Source organism: Rousettus aegyptiacus, unplaced genomic scaffold (assembly GCF_014176215.1).
Source record: "Rousettus aegyptiacus isolate mRouAeg1 unplaced genomic scaffold, mRouAeg1.p scaffold_m13_p_3, whole genome shotgun sequence".
Classification (NCBI taxonomy): Eukaryota; Metazoa; Chordata; class Mammalia; order Chiroptera; family Pteropodidae; genus Rousettus; species Rousettus aegyptiacus.
The window spans coordinates 124,461,059-124,481,552 of NW_023416306.1; the positions used below are offsets into that span (position 1 = coordinate 124,461,059).

The window sequence follows — 20,494 nt, forward strand, 5'->3', positions numbered from 1 at the left end:
ATTATAAATAAATGTTAAATAACAGATCTTTGAACTGCAGTGGGTAACTTTTTGCATATTGCATGTGTATCCTTATTTCTCTATACATATATTCAGTAGTTTATTTATGAGTATATAACTAATGTGTATATGCATGTTTATATGTATAGAGCTACTCTTTGTAACAGGCAAAAGTATATTAGTTCAAAGGAAGATTTTAAAGTTTAGTATATTATTTTATTGAACATTTTTTTTGAGGCAACCCTTGGTTGACCTCACAGATTGCAAGGACCTTGTCAGCTTACAGTCCCATATTTTTTAATTTTTTACACCAAAGCACCTGGTTTTCCTAAGTGGTCTCCCATCCAAGTACTACTTCGGTTCTGAGATCAGATGGGATCTGGCTTGTTCAGGGTAGCATGCCCATAGACTGAACATTTTTTTAGAGTCATGTTGCTCATGGGAATGAAAGCAATGGGTATGCATCTGCAAACCCAGAGACAAAGTGATAGAAAATGTTTTTTTCATTATCATTTTTTGTTCGAGGAAATCTTCATATTAAAATGTTTATTTTTGTTATTTCAGTGGTTTCTGCACAAGGCTTGCAGGCAAAAGACAAAACAGGATCGAGTGACCCATATGTTACAGTTCAAGTTGGAAAGAACAAAAGAAGAACTAAAACCATATTTGGAAACTTGAATCCAGTATGGGATGAGAAGTTTTATTTGTAAGTACACAATATGAAACTATTGCAAATATTAAAATATTTGAATATAAATTTCAGACAGACATGCAAAATATATAAGCAATGATTATCTCATTTTAATTAGTGTCTATACAGATTACAAAAAGAATGAAACTAATGTTATAAACTCAATATTCTCATAATATTTATTCAACTTTTGAAGCAAGTTAATAAGAATATTTAAAGGAAGGAAAAGGAGGCATGGTTTGGGTGACTTCAGAGAAAAAAAAAGATTATAATCCAGTCTGCAGTTTGGGTTAACCAAACATACTAGGAATTTAAAGGCTTGATTCAGCAATATCTCGACATCTGAGGACTAAAGACAATAGGAAGGCTTTGGATATCACCTGGCCCATCACATCTACACCAGCCTATACTGATGAAATGGTTAATCTAACTTTTATGACCTCTCATTTTCTATGAAATCACTTATTTTTTAACTTCTATCTTGCACTAAACAACAAGAAATCTTTTTTTTTTTTTTTTTTTTTTTGCCAAGGGTTCTTTTTTTGTCTATGACTCCTTGAAGAGACATAAAATGACTTCCAGTGATCATTCGGTAGACACAAAAATCCCTAACCATGAATTTAAAGGCAGTCCTTTTTTATTTCTTTCCTTCTCACTTTGCTGATGGTTTAAACATGGATCTTATTAACATGCAAAGTAAGCAAACCAAACACATACAGCATGTTTGGGAGTGTGGGCAATAGTGTGTAAAAAATACAGAGCTTTTCGTGTATATGGGCTGATGGAGGGAGTGTTAAGGAATAGGTTTGGCTAATCAGTTGGAACCAAATAACAGAGGATACCATAAATGAGTTAAGGAATTTAGACAATTTCTCCCTTTAGACTGATGGAAGAAACTATTTTAATATTTCTTTGTTAATAGAAGAGAAGATATTGATCAATAGCCATGAATTCAAATTCTGAGGCAGTCAAGTAAAAGAATGAAACAGGAGAAGGGCAAGAAAAGGGAGGGACGGGGACCATGACAAACCTGACAGCAAGTGACTCTTGGAAAAGAGCTTCTCTTGCCATGTAGTCATACAGATGCAATGCTGCTAGAGCTTCCAGTTTCTCAGAAGTTGGAAATTCGAAAGTTTAAAAATAGCTTTATTAAGACAAAACTGACATATCATAATATATTTAAAGTATACAATGTTTTACATTTTTATATATGTATACCTCCATGAAACCACCACCACAGACAAGATACTGAATATGCCCATTACTCCAGAAAGGTTCTAAATCAGCCATCCCCAACCTTTTCGGCACCGCGGACCAGTGGTCCTATGAGAATCTAATGCCTTAAGATGTGAAGTGGAGCTGAGATGGTGACTCTAGCACTGGAGAGCGGCTGCAAATACAGAAGAAGCTTTGCTTGCTTTTCTGCTGCTCACCTCCAGCTGTGCCGCCCAGTTCCAAAGAGGCCACGGACCAGTACTGGTCTGTGGCTCAGGGACAAGGGACCTCTGTTTTAAATGATCCATTGAAGCCATCCTTTCTAACTCCTCGCCAATCCAAGACAATCACTTATCCACTTTATTATGCTATATATTTTTTACTTTCTAGAATTTTATACAAATAGATCATACAATATACATTCTTCTTTTGTGTAGTTCCACTCACTCAGCAGTTATTTTTAGATCCATCCATATTGTATGGTTTAACAATAGGTCATTTCTTTTTATTGCTAGGTAGCATTCACCTCTTAATAGATACTTTGTTTCCAGTTTTCAGCTATTAAAAATAAAGCTGTTAGGAACACTTGCATATACATGCTTGCATAGACTTGTGTTTACATTTCTCTTGAATAAATACCTAAGAGTGAAGTAGCTGGAATGTATATAAGAAAATATTTAATTTTTAAGACACTTTTCCCAAGTGGTTGTACCATTTTGCATAACCACCACCAATGTATGGACTTTCAAGGTGATACACATCCTTCCAACACTTGATAAGGCCAGTCTTTTATATTTTAGCCATTCTAATACATATGTAGTGGTGTGTTATAGTGATATTATTTTGCATTTCCCTAATGATTTCAAGCATCTTTTCGTGTGTGTATGTGCTATCCTTTATCTTTTTTATTTAAGTGTCTTCAAATATTTTACCCATTTTTATTATTTTTGTATTTGTATAAGTTTTATGGTTTACATTTAGGTCTAGGATACATTTAGAGGTAATTTGTAGTATAAGTTATAGACCCAAGTTTTTTATTTTGCATATAAATATCCATGGTTCCTGCACCATTTTTTGAAAGCACCATCCTTTTTTTACTAAATTGCTTTTGCACATTTAGTGCGATTCAGCTCTCTATATCTGTGTGAATCTATTTCTGAATTATATATTCTGTTCCATTGATCTATTTATCCAGCCATATACTAGTAAAACACAGTCTCGATTACTATTACTATAGCTTTACTTTATAAGTCTCAAAATCAGGTATTGTTACTCCTCCAACGTTTTCTCTTTTTCAAATTATTTTAGCTGCTTTAGAACCTTTGAGTTATGTTCATGTAAATTTTAGAATCAATTTATCATTTTTTCACACACAAAAAAGCTTAATATAATTTTGATTGTTTTATTGCCCTGGCTAAGACTTCCAGTATAATGCCACGTCAAAGTGATAAGAGCAGGCATCCTGGCCTTGTTCCCAATATTAGATGGAAAACATTCTTGATTAACTATGATGTTAGCTGTAGATTTATTGAAGATATTACTTCAGTGTCTGTGTTTTCATTGTTTTCAATGTATTGTCCTCATTTTTGTTCCTCTGTACATGTCTTTTTCCCCCCTCTACTTGCTTTTTAAGATTTTATTCCTTTATTCATTCATGTGATTTGATTATGGTGTTACATGGTGCAGTTTTCTTTGTGTTACTGGTGCTTAGGGTTTGTTGAGTTGTTTGAGACTGTAGATCTGCAGTTTTCTTCAAATTTGGAAAACTTTTGGCCATTATTTCTTTAAACATTTTTTCTGCCTCTACCTTTTGGAGACTCCATGTGTGAATATATTAGGCCTCTTGAAGATGTCTCACAGCCCACTGATGATTTGTTTTTTTTTCATCTCCCTATTTCTCTCTTCCTTTCTCTCCCTCTCTCCCACTTTCTCTATGTAATGTGCATTTAAGGTCTCTCCACATCTTTTCATGGCTTGAGAGCTTATTTCTTTCTAGCACTAAATAATAATCTGTTTTCTGGATTTATCACAGTTTATCCATGCACCTACTGAAGGACACCTCAGTTGCTTCTACCCTTTGGCAATTATTAATAAAGATGCTATAAACATTGATATGCAGGTTTTTGTGTAGACATAAGTTTTCAACTCCTTTGGATGTGTGCCGAGGAGCATGATTGCTGAATCATTTAGTAAAAGTATTTTCGGTTTTATAGAAACTGTACAAAGTATCTTCCAAAGTGGCTGTATCATTTTGCATTCTCACCAGCAATGAATAAGAGTTCATGTTGCTGCATATCTTCTCTAGGGTCAAGTGTTGACAGTGTTCTGGATTTTGGCATTCTAATAGCCGTGTAGTGGTAGCTCCTGTTGTTTTATTTCCCTGATGACAAATGATGTGGAACATCTTTTCATATGCTTATTTGCCATCTGTATATCTAGTTTGGTGAGATGTCTGTTAAGGTTTTTGGTCCATTTTTAATCACGTTGTTTTCTCATGCTTGAGTTTTAAAAGTTCTTTGAATATTTTGGGTAACAGTCCTACATCACATGTGACTTTTGAGAATATTTCCTTCTCATCTATGGCTTGTCTTCTCATTCTCTTGACATTATCTTTTTCTACTTAACTTTTTAAACGCATGCAAGACTTATAATAATTGTTTTGTTGTCCTTGACTGCCAATTCTAACATCCGTGTTTCTTCTTGGTCAGTTTTCATTGATAAATTTTTCATTATCTGTCATATTTTTCTATTCACATGCCCGGTAATTTCATATTGGATGACAGACATTGTAAGTATTACCTTGATGGTTGCTGAATATTTTTGGCATCCTATAATATTCTTGAGCTTTGTTCTAGGATGCGGTTAAGTTACACAGAAATAATTTGGTTCTTCGGATCTTGCTTTTGAATTTTAAGTGGGAATGCAACAGTGTTCAACTTCAGGCTAATTATTCCTCTATACTGAAACAAGACTCCTCTGTGTACTATGTCTACTGACTCATGACCGATAATGTTTTCTAGTCAGCCCCATAGAGACAAGCACTGTTTCTGGCCTTAGGGAGTGCTGAGCACTGTTATATGTAATCCCTTTCAGTGGTTCTTAACCTTGCCTTGGGTAGTTTTATCATATGCATTTATCATTACTCAGCTGATGTTCAAGAGGAATGCTCTGCAATTGCTGGAGTTTTCCTTCTGTTCAACTCCCTTCTTTTTGCCCTGTGACCTGTAGCTGCCTTGTTCTTCTCAGATTTTTAGCTCTTTTTACCTCAGAGTCCAATGGACTCCACCCAAGTTCCTTCCCCTTGTACAGTGGCCTGGAAACTCCCTCAAGCCAGTAAGCTGAAGTAATCATGAGACTCACCTTATTAGTTTTGTTTCTCCTTGGGGTCAGTATTGTTCATTGGCAGATCTTTAGTATATCGAAAACCATTGTTTGATATATTCTGTTCATTTTTTTGATTTTTCACATGAGAGGAATCTCTACTACCTTTTACTCCCTCTTGACTGGAATAGAAAAGTTTGGAAATATGAATTTACTTGATAAAACAAAATGTCTGAAAGCCAACACAGAGCTTATCAAACAACACATATAATTTCTGCAGGTATTTGATCCATAGGTTGCCAGTTACAACTGTGAAATACAACATCCATCCAAAGAAATGCAGTAGCACAAATACTTATTCTAATTTTGTAATCCTGCAAAGGGTCCCCTTTGAGAAATCAGATGAATAAGTGCATATATGTGAGGCAAGACCAAGACAAGGTCCATCCAGAAGAATTAGATGTCATAGTTCTCCATACTCATTTCAGGTCAGAATGAGGGCTGGTTTCCACCAGGAACAAGCTGTAGAAAGCCACATACAGTTTATGGGAGCAAGTACCCGGAAGAGTATACTGGAAGAGTTAAAATATGAATTATCTATATTCTAATTGGCAGTTTTCATATAATTTGTTATATTGTGCGCCTGCATTATCCTTTTAATAGGATGCATCTCTACTGGCAATAATTATATCTATTTTTTTGAAACAACATTATTTCAAGGAAGAAAAAATTCAAATTTAAATCCAGTGCATCCTACTGTACATAATATATATGTGTGTGTATGTGATAATATGCGTAATTTTTTCACAATATTTTTTATTGAAATATTTATTAGCTTTAAGTGAAATTACACTCATAATTATTTTCTTTGTCTCCTTCTGTAACGTCAAAAATAAATGCCTAAATTTTCAACAGCAATTTTTATTATTGCCAGTTTCCTGAATTCCCATATTCCATTCTTCTTATTGAGGTTCTATATCTCTGGTTCCTGTAACACTATTTTGAATCTACCTGTGCATGTTCTCATTTTACCATGAAAATGGTATGAGGATTTCAAACTCGTCTTCCTTTATCAGGTGTTGTCCCATGAAGAAGGAAACGAGTTCATAGTGAATATATATGCGGATTCAGAAGAATGCGTACATATCACAGATGAACTCATCCATGCCTCCCACTACTTTGACAATTCTGCCCTGTGAATTGAGTATAAAAATGAGTCCTGATAGTCTGAAAATAGAATGTCTTATTAATAATATGGCTTTAGTTTGCATTTTGGGCAATTTATTTAAATTCTGAGCTTAGCTCTTCTAATATGAAAAAATGGGATAGTAATACATATTTTGCAAGATAGTTACATTTGTTGAGATGTCTGTAGATCTCGTGGCATTTGTTAAGCATTAAACATTGTAGTCTTATTATTATTATTATTAGCATTAATCACATGATCCTATCCTTTGTGCTGAAATTCAGTACTTTAGAGCAAACCTAGCAGTAATCTTTCATGTTAAAAAAACTATCAAGCTGAACAGTGACTCTAAAAAGACCAGTGAACAAGGTGCTATAAAAAGAAAGTATTGCTGAAATAAGAAATGGAGAACTCAGCTTGGGCAAAGGATCAGAGAGATTTTTTTATCCAACTCCGTCATTTTATTGATGAGAAAATCGAAACTCAGATTGGTTCTAGTAGAGCCAAGACTGTAAAGCAGCTGCCTGTTGTGAAGTGACAAATAAGACACAAGTAGAAATAAAGAAGTGTATTTTTTCCTATACCTGATCTTCCCTTGGAAAACTGCTTTTGACCTGAATAAGGCAGGCAGTTCCAAAGCTGGTAAGATGAAAATGTAAATGAAGTAATTTTTTGTTTGTTTGTTTGAAAGCTTAATTGTCCCTCCATTAATGGCACTCTGATGCCCTCAAGAAATTAATGCTAAGTAATTTCGATTTTAATTTTACCTCTCTCACTATAATTTAACAAAACAAGTTTGAAAATTTCATCTTCAAAAAGCTGTGAATGTTGTTCGATTCTAAAATGGGGCACTCTAGACAGTGTTTGTAGACAACAGAGGCATGACCAGTTAAGCCCTGACAGAAATAAGGGTTAGGAGGGTTTGTAAATATATGTAATTTCAAAAATACCACATAAGGATTTATTAAGTTAATGTATATGAAAGTGCTTTGAAAATGATAGTGATATGTAAACTTAAAGTGCTTATAATCTTGCTCTATGATCCTAGTAAGTTGTATATTTGATTATTTCATAATTAATTATGACATTTGATTTTATTTTTCTATGCTACAGTTAATGAAATGCTTTTTTGCTTATCATAAACCCTTCATTCCCTCAGGAGGAAAAGGAGTAAGTGTCTCCCAGTGGGTTTGAGAGAGAAAATGGCAGTGTCGTCTGCCTGGTTTAGTAAAAAATTTTGAGTTAGGAAACTTACATTTTATATATATATTGATACAATGTTTTCTAGAGGACTCTCTATTTTATTCTTGGTGCTTCATTTTTGTTAATTTCTAGAATAAAAACAAAAGTTCACGCTGACTCCTTTCTTAGCGGGATGTAGGTCATAAAGGAAAACGTGTTGGTTATCTTTTTAAAATTGGTGTTAAGCGTTGAAGTAAGGGATTATTTTAAGAATCAAGAGGTTTAGTCAACACATTGCCTGAGATAGGAGTGTGAATATGCCCTTTTTAATTCACAGTAGTATTTACTAGGCAATACAGGGGTGCTTAAACATTCTACTTATGTGGTTGACTGGGCAACCAGCTCTTCTTGCTTGGTGGGTTATCAGTTAAATTCCACCCACATTTTCTGAGTGTCTATTATATCTAAAGCCCTGTACTAGGTTCATGGAAGTACTGAGATGAAGAGTGAGTTCATGCCATACCAAAAAGCGATCTGGCCTACAAACTTATAAATGAGTTCCAGAGCTGCACTAGATCTAACATGTTTCCTAACTCCAGGAAACCCCTTAACTTATTTGCATCTCAGTTTCACAGCGGGCAATGTGCAAACAAATTTATTTCCCACCTTGATTCAAAGGTATTGTTAAGAGGTAGTGTACATGAAAGTTCTTCTAACACATGAGCACCAGAAACTCATACTGCTGTCATTTACAGTTGTCATTGCCTTGGCCCTTTGAAGCATATGGCAGCCATGTTCAGGTCATAGCTACCCAGATGCAGGGCAGGCAAAGTGCCCCACGGCTCTACACCAGGCCATGTGCTGCTCAGCCCAAGGCAGAGTATAAACTAAGCATAAACTAAGCTTTATGGGAGATAGCTTATTTAAAACCACAATTAAGCTAAAACATCTTCGTAGCACAGAAGATTAATATTTTAAAATGACAGCCTGAATGTAATCAAGGATTTGATGTATTGCCTCAATCACTAGCACAGGCTTCTCCCGGACTCTGTGGGAAAGGAATGTTTTCGAGCTTACAAGATGGTAGCAGCATCAGGAAGCCATTTATCAAGAAGTTCCCATAATTGTCTAAAGCAAGAAGGAGTTTAGTTGTACTTCATAGGATTGGAAACTTGTTGACTAGTCATTGTCTGTGCTGTGAGTATGCCTGGCAATAGGGAGATAGCATAACCAATACTGCCTTTTATTTAGTAAATTAGAGTCATTACCATTCCACATAGCAGTGCCAGTAGAATAGCATTAACTTCATCAATGCTTCATACCAAAAAAAAAAAAAAAAAAAAAAAAAAAAAAGCTTTGCAATAAGGAGAAGAAAAAGGTGTGAAAAGAGATCTGGACTGATTTCAACGAAGTATGAACTTAGGGTCACCAAATAGACTTGATTCACAGTCAACCACAAAATTTCAGATCAGGACAGATCCTTGGAGATAGCACTGTGATAGTCTGTAGGCCAAGGTATAAGTAAAGATGTACTTTACTTAGTTTTAAACTGAGGTTCAAATAGAATTCAAACAAAATCCCCCAAATTTTTAGGAAGCAGTTTGATTACAAGAGCAAGCCATTAGGGAAATGAGAGCCATTCTGTAAGGATCCCTCTTGCTGAGAAAAAAAGAGAAACCCCACATTTAAACTTGTCTATAGGAAAGTAATTAGGATGGAACAAATTTTATTATATGGACACAGAAAGCCCTTGCAGGACTCCAGGAAATGCCAAATGACAAGAACTCTCAAGGGAGGACATTATTATGCCCTTTTATCCCTCTCTTTATTTTTCTCTGACCATTCGTTCATCTGTATCTGTTTGTCTACCTCTCCATTATATTTTTTTTCTCACTGTCAAGCTGTCTGCCTGCCCCCCTCCCTCTCTCTCCCTCCCTTTCCTCTCTTCTCCCTCCCTCTCATTCATTCATTCATTCATATTTGTCACTGCCCCCACCTTTCCTCCTTTTTTCTTCTTGCCTTTCTTCCCTCTCTCTTCTGTACTCTGGTCTGATTCCTTATCACCAGTCATTAGCTTGCATGTGGTTCATTATAGCCTTGGCCCTGTGTTCATGTGCCTCCCAACTTTAGCATCTACAGTTTGCTGCCAGGAAGCATCTTATCATTTTCAGCCAAATATTCCAATTCATCTTTATGAAATAAACCATACAAGTTATGTGTTATTGGCCAGGCTATGATTGTAACGTCTTAAACCCATCAATTTTGCTTCCTATGAGGAAAGGAGAATAGGGAAGCTCTGGTGGTCTGCTGGTGACTCACTTGGGCTCGTGGGTTGAAGCAGTTTGCCCCTAGTGGAATGTATCTGGTAAGGGCATTGTAACCATTGGTCTATCAAGCATTTTCAAGATCCAAACACTACAATACTAATCAACTTCTGTTTGGTTCATTCCCCTAGCCTTTGGATATACCTTATGTGTAGACCAACCATATTGAAGGTAGAAAAATGATCAACATGTTAATACTATTTCTAGCCAAACAAAGTTTTCAGATTTCTACTGACTCAGAACTGTAAGATGTAAAATCCAACTCCCTGGGTAAATTTTTCCGCCAGTACCAGCTCCACCAATCTTTAGAGAAATAACTCATTCAATAAATGTTTATATATGAGGCACTCTTCTAGATGCTACAGGCATGGAGGTAAATATGAAAGATGATTGATTCCTCTTATAGAGCTTTCATTATAATTGGAGGAGAGAGAGTGCTGAGGCTAATATCAGCTAGGGAGGGTCCATACTAGGCAGTCAGGGAAGAATGAGCAGTTCTTGGTGCTGCCATCTTTTTGGGGCTTGACACTAGAATAGTTACCTATCTATAGATAGAGGATGTTCAAAGCACGATAATATTAAAAGGCTGAGCAAAAGAAGTTCTAGGTAGGTAAGCACATTGTTGAAGAAATATTAATGTTTAGGCAGAAAAATGTGAAACCGAAATTATCACAAGTATCATCATAATTATAAGGACTGATATTTGTATAGCTATTTACTGGGTTTCAACTCCTGTCACATGTATTATACTTCACATCTACCTTAAAAATCGTTACGTCATCATTGTTGCTGTCATTTTACAAATGAGAAAGCTAAAGCTCAGGGAGGTCAACAGATTATTGCTAAAGAATTAATCCAACAAGTAGAATTAAAAACCAGGACTCATGTCTTTATCTTCGGTTACCACATTAAATGCTCTTTCCATATCATTTCCTTCCTTTACTACTGCCAATCATTCAAAACAACCACTCAAAGAGAGCCATGGAAAAATTAGTGCAAAAAGCACCACATAGGGGGAAAAAAAGGGCGAATGAAGATATGGAAGCTATTAAGACTGAAATAGAACTTGTAAAAATAAATATATAATATATAACATAGAAGGTATACTGAATAGGAATGACAGCAGATTCGACATTGCAGAAGAAAAGAATATTGAACTTAAAGATGTAATAATAAAAAAGTACAAAATGAAACAGAAAAATTTGTTAAAAGAATGAACAGAGCAGGGATACCACTTTAAGCAGCCAAAAGCCAAATATTGGAGCCCTCCAAAGGAGAAGAGGAATATGAGCACAGAAAAAATATTTGAGAAAATGGCCAATTTTTTTTTTCAAATTTGGTTGAAATTCTAAACCCACCCAAGAAGTTCAATGAACCCCAAGCATAAGAAAATGAAAAAAATTACACCAAGGCACATCATACCTAAGTTGCCAAAAACCAGTGAATAAGAGAAAATCTTGAAAGCTTCCATAGAAGAAGGACACACTACATACATAGTTAGAAAAATGAAGATGACAGCAGACTTCTTGTAAGGATTAATATTAGCAATACTACCATGGAGAAACAACTTTAACAAAAACTGCCAAACTAGAATTCTATATCCAGAGAAAATACCTTTCAAAAAAAGGGCAACAAAATGTTTTTTTAAAGCAAAATAAAGTTTTTTCTGACATATAAAAGCTGAAAGAATTTCTTTTCTTCTCTGCTATAAGAAATGTTGAAGAAAATCAGGCAGAGGAAAAGTGATACCAGATGAAATTGTGGACCTCTATAAAGGCATGAAAAGGAATGAACACTGGGGCTACTACTACATTGGCAAATATAACGAACTATTGTGTTATTATTTAGATTTATTTAAAAGATTACTCAGTGTTCAAACAAAATAACATAGTCTGGGGTTATATAACTACAAAAATATGATTGCGTAAAGGTATGGAGGACAGAACTGAAAATATACTATGGTAAGGTTTTTCTACTGTACATAAAGAGGTATAATATCATTTGTAGATGAGCTGTTGTAAAGACTACAAATTTTAAAGTAACCACAAAATGACAAAAAAAAGTAACAGTTAATATACCAACAAAATAGATAACATTTAATTATAAAACTATGCAATAAATCCAAAAAAGCAGGAAAAAAGGGAAAAGGGTAAAAAAATAGGGGAAATAGGAAATAAATAGCAAGATGATAGACTAAAACCTAAACATGTTATTGATCACGTTCAATGTAGGAAGTCTAAATACCATAATTAAAGGTCAGAGATCATCATATTGAATAAAAAAGTAAGGCCCAACAAGAAATACATTTGCCTATAAAAAATACATTTCTAATAAGAATACAAATAGCTTTACTACTGCAGGACTGCTACTTAGAACACTTCACCCAACAACAGCAGAATACACATAAATTTTAAGTGCAGCCAGGACACTTGCATGGGTTGCAAATAAAGGCATGAAAATAGATTCAATGTCATCAACCATTAAAGATGGCAAATTAAAACCACAATGAAACACCATTTTGTAACTAATAGAATGGAGTGTTCTTTGTTTCTTTTCTATCTTTGCTTTTTTTTGTACCAACTGACTATTTTTTATAACTGCATTTGATCTACTTTCTTGAGTTATTTATCTCATTATTTTGTTATTTAAGTGGTTGCTCTAATAATTCATGATATATAGCTTTAAATGATCACTTCCAGTTGTCTCCTCTAGACCTTTATGCTGTCGTTGCCAAGTGTTGGCAAGGATGTGGAGGAAGGGGAAGTCTACATCGTGGCTGGTGAGAATGCAAAGTAGTACAACCACTGGGAAAACAGCTTGTCAGTTTCTTGAAAAGAAAGCATGTGCCCATATGAAGACTTGTACACAGGTCTTCTGGTTTCTTTGTAATAATAGTAAAAGACTGAAAACAACCTAAATGCTCATCAATAGGTGAACAGAATACAAGTTGCGACTTATGCATACACTGAACTACTGCTAAATATTGAAAAAGAATAAACTATTGGCTCACACAACATGAATACATCTCAATTATGCTAAGCGAAGGAATTCAGAAAAAATGCACATACAGTATAATCTCATTTATATAAACTTATAGAAAATTCAAAATATAAACAAAACTATTAATGCCCCAGAGGGTTACCTGGGGAATGATAGGAGGAAATGATTGCAAGAAGTCCAAGAAGATTTTTGGAGGCGATGGTTATATTATATTGATTGTGTCAGTGGTTACATGGCTAAATATATATGACAAAACATAGCAAATTATACATTTTAAATATGTGTAGTTAATTATATATCAGTTATACCTAAATAAGCTGTTAAATAAAAAAACCTCGGATAAAAATTAATTTTCTCACCCTGTTAACAGAATCAGCACTCCATTAATTATACATTTACACTGCACAAATTCAAGCTATAGAATTGCCGCTTCTAGAGTAATGATGGCGACAACCACAAAAATCATGTCAGTCATCCCCATCACCTTCACCTCTCGTATTCTGGCAGTTTACAATGTACTTCTATGTAACTAATATTTAAATCCTAGAAGAAACTCAGTGCCATAGGCATTTGTATCATCACATTTACACATGATAAAATGAGTCTCAGAGTTTTCTGAAATTATAGGTCATGGGGTACTAGAGCCAGAAACTCAGGTTTTTAAATTTTTTTTCTAAGCACTTGACACTTTCTCTACAAGTTTCTGGAGGGGCTGACTGGTATATAGTAAGGTAAATTGTTCATAGCTTACTCATCGATTTCTATGTAAAAAGTCATTACCCCTAATTGAAAAAATGTGCTATGGTATACACATCTACTTGCATTGACCATTTTTACCCCATGAGTTTTACATTTTACAGTAGTTTTATATAGTTCCTAATGATTTTGAGCTCCATGAGGCTGAGGATCTCCTAAAATAATGGTGGATACAAAGTAAGCCTAAAAAATCTACTTAATGATTATTGTCAAATGATAACTTTTTACTAATGAAAGTGTCTTATAAACATTCACTATTAATTTTTTTGTGTGTGCTATTGTTTCACCCTTATTTCTCCCTTGTTACTGTTTCTTCAATTGTATTTGAAAACAAATTTTGATTCCTCAAGAAATTCAAAGTTATGTCTTTCTTCTCTGTGTATGCCACTTGAGCATTATTTGGTAAACTCAGACATTTAATTTTTTATTAGTGTCTCCAATATATATTTTCCTGCCTGATGAAATCTTATCAGTGCCTTTAGTCTTCATGACATGTTTGTTCTTTCTGTTATGTTTCTATCTAATAAACTTGGATGCTGCTTTTGATTAGAATCGAACTTTAAGGGACAATAAAAGGGACAAAATGTATTTTGACTTAGATATAAAGCACTGAAATAAGCATTGGGATGTAACCCCTGGAGCTATTACTCTGACTAGATTTTATCATCCTCTTTCACAGAACTAAGGATAATGTTAAGAAAACACAGGATGGAAAACTACCACTAATTCCTGGAGGACATTTAACATGTCTTTTTACCTCAAGATGATATCTAGAGCTCTTTCTGATATAATAGGTTTATTTGTGAAAGTTTATTGACATAATTAAGTACATGTATTTGTTGGGAAAATTTCTTTAGAAAAGGAGATGCTAACTTTACTTTTTAACACTGCTAATGTAAGGGCCATATTTAAAATGTTTTAAAGCATGCTAATTAAATATTTAATTTTTAGCCAGTGTTCGTTTATACCTTGTTCCAAGGAAGAATTGAAATGACTAACCTAGCTTTATTTTTCAGTTACTTATTGTCCCAAAGACTGATATAAAAGTAAATGATTTGAACCCCAAATATTTTGTAACATAGAAATAAAGTTGTGAAGAAAATGGTAAATTAGGGGAGAATTAAGTTGCCGATACGTAGGGTGATGCACCTACAATAGTAGCCAATGGACAATCAGAGTCAATCTCCTTAGGAGACTTTCTCTTTATGGATAGGGAGTCAGCACAGTGTGCAACTCAAGAGAAGTTCTTATATGAATACTGTCTACCCACCTCGCTAGCTTTCTTACCATCTCTGACTATCTGACCCTGACCTTAGACCTCTGACCGTTTTGCCTAGCCTTTACTGCGCCTACTCCATTTTTTCCCTGTATTTGAAATTGTCTCTCTCTCTTTCTCTCTCTCTCTTTTTTTTTTTTGTATCTATTGTCCCCGATGATTGTGAATCTTATTTTCTTCAAACCCTAAGAAATTCCTTAACCACCATAAATTTTTACGGCTCCCCAAATTTCAGGATAATATTCTCTCATAAACTTAAAATCTTTACACTTCCTTGACTAGACAAAATTAATCCATTGTCTGTTGGAGAGAGATGGAGAAATCTGAAGAGTGGCTGAGAAGCATTTCTAATAGCATCTAAGTGATCCTCACTAGGATCAATGCAATTCTTAATGGAATCAAATTTAGTAAATCTTGAAGATCTCCAGGGCTTCCTCAACTTTACTGTTAATTTACTTGATACTTTATTACTAATTTCTCCAGTATCTTGATTAATAATCAAACTAGGTTTTCTGAATGCACTCTTTCTTTTTAATCTAACAGACTTTCTTATACTTGCCAAGTACAAACTGGATTTTCAGTTATAACACAGACAAGACTCATAATTGCTAGTTTGAGTCATATGAAATTATTTGTGAATTGTTAAGCACAGTGTCTTCATTCCAGATAATTGGTCGAAGCTTGATTTAAGTGGAAAAGTTAATTAGAATGTAGGATTCCCTAACATTTCTTCTCTTCGTTAGCAATTCCTTGGTTATTAGTGCAGAGGTTTTCCATAAGCCCGTGCTGTGTTGTTGATATTTGGAATGAGAGGGATGTTAGATAATAGTATTTGCCTTTATGATTGCTGCTTCTGATTCGAGTGTGGTGTTTAGATAAAGTATGGTCGGGCAACTGATGCAACTGCAGCTCGCTGCTGACATTTTCATCATTGCCTTAAAGTTTCTTAGGGGAAGAGCAGCTTGTTATTCTTGGGAGAATAACAAAAATAAAAGAAGAACTTCTTCTTTTCCACCAAAGAGCGAGGGGGAGAATCTAAGGGAAGGACAAGTTAGGTGGCTATTGAAATGAATGCTGACAGTTCTGTTCTCTTGCCAGGGATGTATTCTAAGTGTTTAGTTTGATGTCTTTTCTCTGGCAAGAAATGGGCATAAGCTCTTTATAGGTCTCTTCAATATGAGGAAAGAGCAGGGAGTTAGGGTACTTTTTATGCCTTTTTTTTCATTTTCAGATGGACATATTTTAAAATATAATAGCTATACTCCATAGAAGTCAATAGAATATGAAAAGGTAGGTTTTACCTACCTGATTAGCAAATAATAAAAAGTGATAATAATAATACTCTGTATTAATCAGCGTATAGAGAAAAAGGTACAAAAGTAAACACATACATGCTTTCTGCAGGGTAGTTTAGGTGTGTGTGTGTGTATGATGTATGCCTATCTGTTTACAGATATGATTAATATACATTCCCTCAATCTAGAAAATTCACGCTTAATAATTTGTTAGACTAAAATAGTTTCACAAGTTCATAAAGCTATACATACAAGGTGCTTTGTGTAGTACTGAAACAGTAAATTGGAAACCACCTAAATGCCCATCTACTATCTTTAGGATAGAGATGAAGTAAATAAATTAGAACACATCTACCTAATGGAGTACTATATAGCCATTAAAAAGAATGGTGTACATGTGCATATATCAGGATGTACATGATACATTAAGTTTAAAAAGTCAAGATGCCGTGTGGTATGCAGAGTATGATCCTGCATTGATAACAATTTAAAGTATATCCTTACATAGAGAAAACAATGTATCAAGCCTTTTAAAGGTAAATGCTAATACTAAACAATATCTTTCTATTAAAATAATGACAATAACAGTGAGTTATTGACAATTCAGTGAGTCAAGTAATATACTGAATACAAGTACATAATAATATAAATTGTTCTCATTGCAGACAGAAATTGGTAAACGGGTATTACATCTTTCTGAAAATCACTTGATATTTTTATAGGCCTTTAAAGCATGTGTATACTTATACACAGCAACTATATACATATAAGATAGTAATAAAATGGTTCCTATTTATAAAGCACTATTATTTTTCCAGAGCATTTTTATGCCCATAATTTTCTTTTCAAATTACTCATTGTGTCATCTAGTGCAGAAATGTTTATCATTCTTTGGCAGTTTTCTTTCCTGAAATAAGGAAGTTGGATGATATAGGAAAATGCTTAAGCACTAAAGAGTTTTATCTGTGGAGATGCAAATGATAAGACCTTTCAGAGAAGGACAAAGAAATGCTGAAAGGAATGAGAGGGAACCAAAGAAATCCTCCAAGCTAAGTGTATAGTCGTATGTATCTCTCTATGGCATTTTTCATGTCAGTTTGACATTTGTTCCCTGAAGTTTCTTTGATGCACTCTGTATGTCAGAGAACTGAACTCTGGAGGCTACCTTCCCCAGACTTCCTTGCCCACTAGGTTTCGCCAGGAGCAAGAACTTCAGTAAAATAAAAAACAGAGGATGGGAGAAACCAGAGTCTATACTCCCTTCTCTCTCTGCCTTGGACGGCACCTATGACAGTGTCGGAGTCTCCTCCATGATTTAAACTCCCATTAAAGCTCCCTCTTTATCCTCCCAGTTCTCATCTATATTTTCCCATTGTGTAGACTTAGCACCTTTGTACAAGGTTGGTAGGAATGCAAATTAATGCAGCCACTACGGAAGACAGTATAGGGTTTCTTCAAAAAAATTGAAAATAGAATTACTGTATTATGCAGTAGTCTGGTTATTCAAAATATTTTAAATCAAAATTTTAAAAAGATATTAGCACTCCTATTTTCACTGCAGTGTTATTAACATCCGAGATGTGAAAACAACCTATATGTTCATCGACAGGTGAATGAATAAAGTAAATTTTGTATATGCACAAAATGGAATATTCAGCCTTACAAAAGAAATTCTGCAATATGCAACAACATGGACGAACCTTGAGGACATTACACTAAGTGAAAGAAGGCAGTTAGAAATGCAAATTTTGTATCATTCCATTTATATGAAGTATCTCAATTAGTCAAATTCATAGAATCCAAGACTGGAATGATAGTTTCCAGAGGCCAAGAAGACAGGGAAGTAAGGAGTCACTAATTAACAGGCACAATTCTTCAGTTAAGCAAGAGAAGTAAGTTGAATTGATCTACTGTATAACACTGTACTTGTAATCAACAATATAGCACTATACTGGATGTACAAAAATTTATAAAGCTACAGTAACCAAAACAGTATGATACTGTCATAAAGACCAGTGGAACAGAATAGAAAGCCCCAAGATAAACCCTTAATAGTCGAATAAGATTTTATTGTATCAGAATACATCAATTATTTAATCATTTTCCTGTGTTTTGATAATTAGCTAATAAAAATTGTCCGTATTTTATATATGTGCAGGAACTTGTTTATTGCTATTAAAGTAAAAATACATTGTTAAATTCGATATAATGATCTTCATTAGTTAGCTAGGAGCAATTAAAAACCTACTAGATTCTCAGAACTGTTCTAAGTGTTTTCTATATTTAATCCTCTTTAAAAAATAATTATTGATATTCTAATTTAATAGATTCAACATGAAGTCTCAGTTTAATTGCATAGCTTGAGCGAAGTCATATTGCTAGTAAGTGGCTCAAATGGAATTTTAACCAGGCAAGTCTTTTCCCAAGCTCATAATTTTACTCTGTCATGCCTAATACATATTGACCTTGAAAGGAAAATGAAAAAAAGGCAAAGTTTATACTGTGAACTGCAGACCTTGGAATTTTGGAGTTAGAACAGGGCATCCATGAGACAACAGCAACCCACACTGTTCTAGGTTCTTTACAGTTAATGTTATTTTTTGTTTTAGAGATCAGTGATATACAATTCTTTTTTTCTATGGACAAGTAGGTTTAAGAACAAAATGTATCACCATTTAAAGAAAAGTCAGAACTGGTAAGATAATGTCCATGTTTAAATGTCATGTCAAATATATATCCAAAGTGTACCTGGTTTCCAACTTCAAACAAAAAGTTCAATTTCAGCTACATAATTACTACTAATTGGAATATGTATATTTGTAATATTTAATGAACAACAAAAAAGAAGAATATAATTACTCTTACCTGTGATATTCCTCTTATTTATTCTGTAAAAAAATTTCGAATGTCTACTTACTATAGGTACTAGAGATTGGCGAGGTCGGGGGAAACTCCCAGGGAAGTTTCACACAGAGATGGTATTTAAGAGTCTTGAAATACAGATAAGTAGTCACCAGGGAGAGGAGTACAGAAAAGACAGCCTTGCCCTAAGAAACACAACACAGGATCTGAGCAGGAAAAACATGTTGAACCAGAGAAATGTTGACTAAAAACTATCTCTATTACATACACATACATACACACAGATTCCTATTTTTTTTATTTTAAATTTTAAAAAGACATTTATTTATACAATCCATGAAGTGATCTTATTTTTTGAGAGAGCAATTCATTTCTCCTGTGTTCTATGTATGTGTTTTTTAAAGTATATTTGACATGTAGCATTGTGGAAATTTTAAGCTGTACAGCATGTGGAATTGTTAGATTTATATATTGCAATATAATTGCCATTGTAGTGATAGCACATTTATCATATCACATAATTTTTTGTGGTGGGAAAAATTAAGATCTAGTCTCTCAGCGAGTTTGGTAATTATAATACAGTATAGTTGTCTGTATTCACTATACTGAGCATTATATCTCCAGGACTTATTTATCAATTAGTTGCAAGTTTAGATCTTTAAACAGCATCTCTTTTATTCCCCGCCCCCCAAGTCCTGGTAATAATTTAACTCTTTTTTTATGAGTTTGGTTTTTTAGATTCCACATATAAGTGATATCATACACATCTTCCTGTTTTTTGATCTCTTAAGTGGTCTCTTTCACTGAAAAATGAACACGAGTATTTTTCTAAACAAACAAGTTTCCTACTTTTATTACTTTAATATTATTAATAATGATACTAATATTGTTTTAATATATAATAACTTTAAAAAGCTGTTACAATAAGTTTATTTTGCAACATTAGTGTCTGGGGAGGAACCTATTAGATATAAAAATAGAATATAAGACTTCAGGGTACTTTGATCGAATTGTGAGGTTAGAAGGTGGGGGGACAGGGAAATGGATCTTGTAAGTCATACTTCCCCTTTGATTCTATGATCTGTTATACTACAAGGACTTTATTTAGACATCCTAAATGCTAGTGCATGAACTCTTCTTCACCTCCTTTCCTTTTTCGAAACTTTGCTAATATAATTTATTTTTTTGTTCTTATTTTATTGCCTTCAATGTCATTGATTTGTAAAATGAACATACAGTGCCCAAATCCTACAAAGAAAAAGCTCAAGAAAATGTGAATTATTGGGTACTGTCTTATTTTTTTAATTCCAGCTCCCATAATTAAATTGTCCTTGGTAATGCAGGTGAGAAAAGTTGCTGTGCATTGTCACTAAATTTTGAACTTAG

General features: G+C 34.1%; 1 protein-coding gene across 5 annotated transcripts in view; it reads left to right on the plus strand.

Annotated features, from left to right (window-relative positions):
* UNC13C (unc-13 homolog C) overlaps positions 1 to 20,494 on the plus strand; it is a 620,140-nt gene that overhangs the window by 349,925 nt on the left and 249,721 nt on the right. For all 5 annotated transcript variants that reach the window (XM_016153676.2, XM_016153674.2, XM_016153678.2 and 2 more), the window contains one exon: positions 565 to 706. In XM_016153676.2, coding sequence (XP_016009162.2) covers positions 565 to 706 — 142 coding nt within the window. The remainder of the gene's footprint in view (positions 1 to 564; positions 707 to 20,494) is intronic.